At 40.7% G+C, this 9156-nt stretch overlaps 1 protein-coding gene across 1 annotated transcript in view; it reads right to left on the bottom strand.

Moving 5' to 3' along the window:
• The window catches only part of fgd4a (FYVE, RhoGEF and PH domain containing 4a), a 50372-nt gene extending 42443 nt beyond the window's left edge, over positions 1 to 7929 (bottom strand). Inside the window, exons 1-2 of the mRNA XM_046037907.1 lie at positions 7634 to 7929; positions 7416 to 7505 (exon numbers count right to left, since the gene is read on the bottom strand). Of these exons, the coding sequence (XP_045893863.1) occupies positions 7416 to 7505; positions 7634 to 7688 (145 nt within the window). The 5' untranslated portion in view covers positions 7689 to 7929. The remainder of the gene's footprint in view (positions 1 to 7415; positions 7506 to 7633) is intronic.
• Between the last annotated feature and the right edge of the window lie 1227 nt (positions 7930 to 9156).

The following is a 9156-nucleotide window of genomic DNA, read 5'->3' as shown; positions in this document are numbered from 1 at the left end:
TAATGAAACACATCATGTAAGACCACCATGTCGGACGTCTTGCACTTCATTTCCAGCAGAATAAATCTCTCCTCTTCACACTTGGGTGACCCTGAAGCTCTCACATGCTCTGACATGTTGGAGGTACTGTTGGCAGAAGAGGAAAGTTTTCGCTGCTCACTTAGCAGCGATCTGAATTCACATCTACGCTTTTGATCGACCCACTCAGGCAATGAGAAAACACAAAAATTACAAACAGAGTTGTTGAAACTCTAATTTAATCTATACATTTGCTCTGTAACTTGAACTCATGTTCATCAAATAAAGCTAAAAATTAAGAGGGAATCACAACATTCAATTATTCAATCAACTCTTAAAATCATTTAATTGTTGGGAGTTTGGCCTCTCACACTCAGACAAATCCTCACATCTTGATAGAGGATTTGAGGAGATCTGGCAATCGGCATAAAGGTTAATATCTTCAGACAAACGATTGCCTTTAAATAGAAATGTTTTCGGCAGTGCGATTTTTATTGAGATACTTTAGATTGAATTTCTGAAATCATTTCTTTCAGCTTTATGGAGATGGTAGTCAGATCGCCCTTCTGCAAATTAGCAGGAGCTCATTAAATGAGATATAGTCCAATAAATTGTGTAAATTGAGTCTCTCTCATTGCAGCATCAAGCTTGAGGGACAACGTAAAAGCAGTTATTTAATTGAAGGTTTTGGTCTCTTTCCTACCTCCTTCCCTCACTCAAGTGTTTTTTTTTATTTCCACACACAAGTTCCTTTTTAATGGCTTCAACCTATTGCTCCTACACTGTATTCCGTATGACTATTACGATAACATACTTCCTAATGGAGGTGTTTACTGATTTTTGTTTGGCCACTTGGCAGCATTGGAACACGCTGTAAACACAACATTGACATACTGTATTATCACAGAATAAAGTTGATATGGTGAACGTGTCCGTATAAAATACCTAATAACAGATCCAGCAGAAACAGAGCTAACCAAGCATTAGCATGAATTTGGAGTTGTGTTCCTACGTACACGATGATCCAAAATGCAATATTTACTGTGCTTTTAGCTCTGGTTTGCTTGCTATCAACTCCACCAGCTAGTTGCTAACTTCTGCTGTTTAGTGCTGAGCGGTGGGTTTTCAGAGCTTCTTTTGCTGAACACAAGTGCCTGCTGCAGCTGAACAGGGGGAGCTGGCAAACCAAAACAACAAGCCAAAAGACGTTAAAATGCTGCATAGAGCTGAGGGCAACAGGAGGGTCGGGTGATGGGTTCAACACCACGAGCGACCCATTTGATATTACGCAAAATAACTTGATCCATTGTTAGTATAAAAATAATGATGAGTGCAGCTTTTGGGCACTAGCACAAAGAATGAAAACTAATGCCTCAAACGACAGCAGCTGAGTGAGTGTATGTGAGATATTCGAAAATTTCCTCCTGGAGTGTTCAACTGAAAAACCTTCAATTCGTTTTGAGTTTAAAGAATCAAAGTTCAGTTGGCTTTTCAGCCTCATTGTAATACGTTTTTTTCTCTAACCCCACTTTCAAGCATATAACAACATAATATATGTGCATAAATTTTTTTCTCTCCTTCCTTTCTTATGCCTCACTACCTTCCTCCCACTCATCACATACACGCACACTGACCACCTCACACTTTTCTCTACCTTCCCACCACTGCAGCTGGCATTTCACTCCCCCTCGCATATTACACCCACCTACCACTCTGTTACTCAAGCCCACCTCTCCTTCCACCATCCATCTCTTTCTTCTCTCTTCGGCCTGCGAAGAGGGTAGAGAAGAGGAGAGCAGCATGGCTGCAGGACACATCTCCATAAGCACTGAACCACAGGCATCCCACACACACATCATTAATTAAACCCCCCATCACTTAAAATACATGCACACGTGCATGTTCACCAGCAAACACACACACACACACACACACACACACACACACACACATTTGGCATGCACACAATGCATTACAGCCCTCGCTGTTTACACTGACTCTCTCCTCCTCCCGGTACACCACACGCATTATGAAGGCCAATGATGAATGATGGATATTGTCTGCAGACACACATGTGTTTATCGGCACGACATACACCCACGCACACACACACACACACACAAACAAAAGCTACAAAGACACAGCAAGCAAGGTACAGAGGCTAAATCTCCATCTCTACAGCAGCAGGACACATCTGTCATGAGGGCATGGCAGGCAACGGGTTGGCATCTGCCCCCGCATCACAGGAACAACCTGCCTGGGATTGGTTCCCATAATCAGCCTGGCACACACATACACACACACACACACACACACCATCATGCCATCCCCGCTGTCGCTCTACATCTGAGAAAATGCAACCTGCTAATATCAGTGCTGTAGTGCAGCGCTGTGAGATACAGTATATACAGTAGTATAATAACGCAGCCAGACAACAGCCTTTATCTAGACACCAAATTGAATAAAGAATTGGTTTACTGTACGTGTTTGAAAACCATGACAGCATAGAAGACGCTTGGTTGTTTTCATTATCTACCTTATCTCTCTCATCTTTTCTTGCAGTAAACACACAGAATAAATTTCACAATAATCCCTGAATTAACAATAAGAGTTGAGAGCGATCACAGACAGTGATAAGTACTTCATTATTTTTATATTTGGGAGTGCATCTGTAACAGTATCTGTGTGTGTGTGTAAACATGAGTGCACAGCACAGACACACAAACACACACACACACACACAGGATTTTAGGAAGATGACATGGTGGTTTTAATACGGTTTTTGCTGACCTGACGAGAGATCAGTTTATCAAGTCAATTCAAGTGCTGCGTAAAGTTACTGTATGGACTTGGATGGATTGCTACCTACTAGATGAGTAAACGTAAATGTAAATGTAAATGTACCTCCTTTCTACTCTGCCTGCTTGAATGAATATTCTGCGCATGCTTTACAAAGCACGTCCCGGCTAACAGGATTGACTATGTTCCCCTTTACATTATTTAACTCTCTAGCGGGGCAATAAAATTTCAGCAGACTGGGCTGCTCTGTTCTGACTGATAACAGGAAACGTGAGATTCATTTATGGAGTCAGATTTCATTTACTGACTGAAGACACAACATTATGAACCAGCAGGTCATACATTTGAACTGCTCTGACATTGGGTTTCAAAATGTTAAGGGGTTTATGCAGTTAACTGGTAAGCACTGATAAATTGCAGAATCATTACGTGCTATAATGAGCCACTCTCTCATTTTAATCATGACAGGAACAACAAGAAAGCACACTGTTCTGAAGGCTCATGGGTGTTTTTGATAAGCTGACAGCAAGCCCTCAAGTGGCCACAGTTAAAATTACAGGTCACATGATGCCTTCTGACCAGAGAGTCCTTTTTTCATTCATTGTCCTACAAATCATCCACAAGTAAATTCTCATCAATTGTAATTGCAAAATTGTTTGTAGATATAATAAGTGCCCAGTCCAGTGAATTAAATACCTAAGATATCAAGGTAAATCCTCATATTAATGTTATCCACAGTGGCCTAATACAACTTGAGATATCAAAGGGATGGCTTCATTGGCATGAATGGTATGGCAAAATCTCATACAGTTGACAAATATCTCCCAGTATATATGGTCATATTTTCCAAACCTATATCCAATATATTTAAAAAAAAAACAACATTTCTATATAACCTTTGTGTTGTGTTGCCTGTCAGTCAGACAGAGACAGAGAAAGAATCCAATGTGAATGCCGTCAAAAGTATGCCTGTAAAACCTGTTTGGTGTATTCACTGGGGGACTATGTTTCATCGGAATGAACCATACATCTAGTTCAGACATCAGGTGATCGCTCAGCTCAGAAATTATTGAGCTCTGGTGACTTCACCACTCACAGAGCAGTTCACCATATTGATCCATGCACTTGCTTGTTACAATTACACTACAGTAGATATTATTCATTTGTATGTTAGTCTGGACTGTGAGTAGCTGGTGAATCTTTGCTTGGATGTGTATGATATTTTTACAGATAAAGGAGATGCTTTGCCTGTTTACGTGTTGGGGGATATAAATATATGCATGAGCGTATGTCGCAAGTGTCGTGGTGACAAATACATTTCTCAAGGTGTCTGTCAGTGAATGTGAGCGCACATCTCTTGTCACTCGTCACTAAAACAATCTGAGCATGATGTTACGATTCAGGCATGCCAGGAGGAATGCGGATCAATGTTCTGTCAGAAGCTTGATGGGAAAAAAGACAACACAGTAAAACAGATGATGGAAGTAGGAAAGAAAAAGGCTGTCTTCAGGGAAGCACCTACTGTAGAAGAGGCTGTCAACCATAGCGATAGCGAGACTCACTAAGTGGAAAAAACCAATGGTACTAAATTTAGCTTATCATCATCTTCACCTGACTACCAGACTTTCTGGTTTTGCCTCCAGACTCAGTCATCCACACAATGTCCTGTCTTGCTAGAACACAGTGTGCCACTGAAGATCCTTAAATCTGTAGCTTGAGCTCCTTTAGAGCTGTAAAGCACACACAAGGAAGCCACAGGGGAAATTAATAAACAAGTAACTATGCTAAGAACAACAAGTCAAGCCTCTAAAGGCTTCATTGTTCACAATACAACGCAAACATTGTAGATGGAACAAACTTGTGTTCAGTCATACTACAAATGGTGCTGAAAATAAAAACCATGTCCTGAGAGGGGCACTAAAGGAAAAATTAAAAGGATTTCTCTCCTTGGAAGCAAGCGCGAATGCCCTCAACAAATTTCTGCATGTTGGATCATGACGTATATTATGTTTAAAGTTTGGGTTAATTTTTGCATGAATATGGTGCAAGAGGAAATCTCAGGGAATATATAACGTAAAGGGTTTATCCTCCTGTATACATAATCATATAACATATCTAAAAGTATTGTAGTCATTAGTAGTTTAGAATTATAAATAATAAGAAACTTTGATTAAATGTTTGTAAGACATGCAACCTGTCAATACCACCCAATACAGTCATTATTGTTGTATTGAAAAATATTGTGAAAAATACACACAAAAGTATACATATACACACAAATATGTAATATATTTTTTTAAACAAATTTATTATATATTATATATATACACACAGTCCTGCATGTGCTGTACAGTAAAAGAATACTTTAAAGTAGGAATGCTTTTATAGAATAGTTGTTAATAGATTATATTTATCATTTAACAAAATACAAAGTGATTGAACAGAAGAAAAATCAAAATCACTCAAATCAATATTTTGTGTGACCACCCTTTGACTTCAAAATAGCATCAATTCTTCTCGGTTCACTTGCACAACGTCAGTTGTATGATTAAACTATTACACCAAACAGGTGCTAATAATCATAAATTCAATATGTAGGTTGAAACACAATCATTAAATGAAACAGCTGTGTGTGAGGAATACAACTAGGTGAGGAAGAGCCAAACTCAGCTAACAAGACGGCTGAAGGCAGTTTACTGTTAAGAGTCATACACCATGGCAGATGAAAGACACATCATGCATACTTCCTTCCCCAATAAGAAGATGTACAACAGTGCCATCAGCTCAGAACTGGCAGTGGGACCCTGGTACACCCATCTACTTGGTCAGAAGTGGCCTTGATGGAAGACTTGCCAAAACACAGGACCTGGGGTGCAGAAAAATGGCAGCAGGTGCTCTGGACTGATGAGTCAAAATTTGAAATATTTGGCTGTAGCAGAAGCAGTTTGTTCACCAAAGGCCTGAAGAACAGTACAAGAATGAGTTTCTGCAGGCAACAGTAAAGTATGGTAGAGGTTCCTTGCAAGACTGGGACTGCATTTCTGCAAATGGGGTCGGGATTTCTTCTGAATTAATGGTCTTCTCAGTTCTGAGAAGTACAGGCAGGTACTTATTTATAACGCAATACCATCATGGAGGCCTCTGACTGGCCCCAAAGATAAAATAAATACTTTATATACTGTATATATTAAGGTTCCCTTAAGTTAGTTTTTTAAAGATTCAGACCAACATATGCACTGAACTGGATATTCTGCGGTTGAAAAACAAACGTCAGTGCTCTCTGGTGGACAAACCCAGTAATGGTGAACCTGTTTCAACAATATTTCAATATTGATTCATTATTGGTATAGCTCTAATTGTCACGTGTTGTCAATGCTTATTATCATTTCTTATTACTGCCAACAGAAGCAATTACCATCCTGACGCCCCACACTGACATCTTAAAACAACAATTCACCACAAAATGAAAAACCACCAAACACTCTCATCCTTTTCCCAAACTTTTGGAACTACCTTTTGAAGGCTTGTATAAAAATACACAAAAACCTAATTCAAACATATAAACGTATACACGCTGATGCTAACAACTCGCTTGGGACCCTCTCCCACGTTGAAACAATGAGCGTGGAGAAAGGACCCTTGCCTGCTTGTGTACCCAGCCTTTTCCTTCCTGCTAATCAAAATGAAAGCAGAATGCCTCACAGTGTTTCCTACCCTCTCCTATTAAATAAGGGTGACTCACCCCTGCCCACCAACAATAAACACCACCCTAGAAAAGGTGTACGGTTGAGGGGTTGCAGTGTTACAGTGTTACAACACAGACATACACACACTTTCATTGCCCTACTGTGCTGCATATAAACACGCAACACAAATGCAGTTGGGTAATGGGCCATCGGGGAGGTTGCCAAAAGGCCAGAGTTGTTGGAAGACGGTCTTAAGAGGGGGAAAACGGTTCCCAGGCCTCTGAGAACAAAACTGTCGTTTTTTTCCAGCATGGTGGATTTAAATGCTCCTTCCCACTCTGCTGTCTCGCTCCACAGTGGCAGGCCGGTCTGCACGGAGACGAATGCCGCAGCTCAGTGAATCAACATGCTCAGTCCAAGTATGTTCACTATATCTGACAAGTAATACTGTAATACATTGTCATTTACCAAACACGCTAGTTGGTAAACCACTGACTGCTAACAAAACCGGATCAAAATAAGAATTACAGATGTAAACTGCAGATAGGAGAAACCTTTTCAGATGATTTGCTCTTGTTTTGTGCAGCTGTAGCACTTGTAGAGACAGAGGGTACAGCAACACATCAGCAGAGTGGAAAATAAATGGTCTATGTGGGAGAGCAGACAGAAAATGGATCCTGCTTACTGGTAGAAAACAGATTAGCTAAATGCCAGTTAAACAAGGATAACAGAGCAGCAGGGATGAAACAGGTCAAGGCAATGCTTTATGGTAATAAGAGATGAGTCACGGATGATGTTTGTGAAAGGATGAGCAGAACAAATACACTTTTCTTCACTTATTAAGAATCATTTAACATAAAATTGTCCTTAATTTTTCAGTGTAAAGCCAAATATGGAGTCTCCAGATCTTACCATAACAGCAGAGCAGACACATCTTTGCGTTTTTACCATTCCGGTTCCAAAACCAGTACTTGCGGCGTCGTTTCATTGTCACTGCAGTGTCTTTTATTTTGAAAAAGAAAATTTAAGGAAATACCAACCCAAGATCTCGTCCTAACAAATATAATGTATATTCAACTAATGCTACTGTTCATCCTCACTGTGTTGTCCAGTCTTTAAGGATCACCTACCCGAGGCGACATGTCTGAGACGGAACCTCCAGTAACCAGCGGCCAGCCAGTCCATGCTGTATCCGAGCCGATGGACAGAACGCAACAAAACCAATGGGGGGAGAAAGTGAGGTGTATGAAAAGATCCAACAACTAGAACTTCACCTTCTACGTGTAAACGGTGGCCTAAAATACACTACTTAGTACTTTCTCCCCTTCCTTCCTCCAACTCCGCCAGCAAACAAAGAGGCACAGGAGACCCCCTGACAGGACGCTATGCTGAGACCTACTGTACTCTACTGCTGTAGACAGACAGCACTGTAAACGAAGATGAGTCATCCAAACACCAACACCTTCACATCTCTCTTTCCTCTTGCAAATGGGATGTCCTCAATTTCGCAAAGGTGAGAGAAAAAAAAATTGGGTTACACAATTGCCTCACATCTTCCTCTCTGTAAAGTTACTTCCTCAAACTGCCTCTTGGCCCCTCGGTGTCCAGCAGGCTAGTGCGGCAGGTCTGAATTCTCCTTTTCTGAGCTCAGACTGAGTTTGTAAGGTAAGAGATAGGACGGTAGCTGTCTGGGAAGGACCTCGCAGGCTAACAATACCAGTCAGGAGGGGGAAATGACACACGCTGCAGTCAGGAAGCCCTGGCTGGCACATTGATAGAAGAACAGGGTGTCCTGGCTGAAACACAGATATTAAGGCTTATATTGACTTAGCATAGTGGGATTCAGACAAGTAAGCACAGGCAGTGTTTCCTGCTTGCCCTGACTCACTGTATCAAACCCAGCTCACAAAGTTTGGAGGTAAACTAAAGACCATGTCCTCAGAGTGGCACTAAAGCATAAACTAAAAGGACTTTCCCCTTAGGGTACATGAATACTCTCAACAAATTACTGCATATTGCTTTACAAGATTTATTATGTTCAAAGTTTGTGTTGATTTTGGCCTGGTGCCAAACAAAATTTTATGTAAAGATTTATAGAAAATTAAAGATTCCATTAGAAAATAATCTGCCCATGGACGGTGCACACGGACAAACATGGTTGACAATAATGGAATTGTCAACAGACTTTATTCTTGGTTTGTTTTTTCTGGAGAAACTTTCTTACACATTTCTTACACATACGAACGGTCTAAAAGTAGCTCATAGTTAGTTTCCTCTCTCCCTCTCATTGTTCTTCCTGCAGGCATCTGTGAGAAACCCCTGTCGTCCCAGAATCACAGGAATAGTGTGTCTGTGCACTACAGTCAGACTGACACAGGTTTGCCAATGTTCAGTGTTTTTTTTGTAAATATCATACATTAGTGAGTGAAAGTGAAATAATTAAAAGAGCAAAAGCACAGTAATCTGTTTTCAAATGGCAGGAACTCTCATTTTCATAGAGGCAAACAAACAAAACTGATAACTTGATTGTTTTCTAATTGATTTGGGAGCAACAGCACAGTATCATGCCAGGATGGTGCGTGTGGATGCTTGCTTTGCTGTAACGGGGTAGCTACATGACTCTGCGTGTGTCCTCGTCACACACTGCAGCTGC

The sequence above is a fragment of the Micropterus dolomieu genome, linkage group LG22 (assembly GCF_021292245.1).
Source record: "Micropterus dolomieu isolate WLL.071019.BEF.003 ecotype Adirondacks linkage group LG22, ASM2129224v1, whole genome shotgun sequence".
Taxonomy (NCBI): domain Eukaryota; kingdom Metazoa; phylum Chordata; class Actinopteri; order Centrarchiformes; family Centrarchidae; genus Micropterus; species Micropterus dolomieu.
The sequence above is the reverse complement of the archived record's forward strand: the minus strand, read 5'-3'. Positions and strand labels throughout refer to the sequence as shown.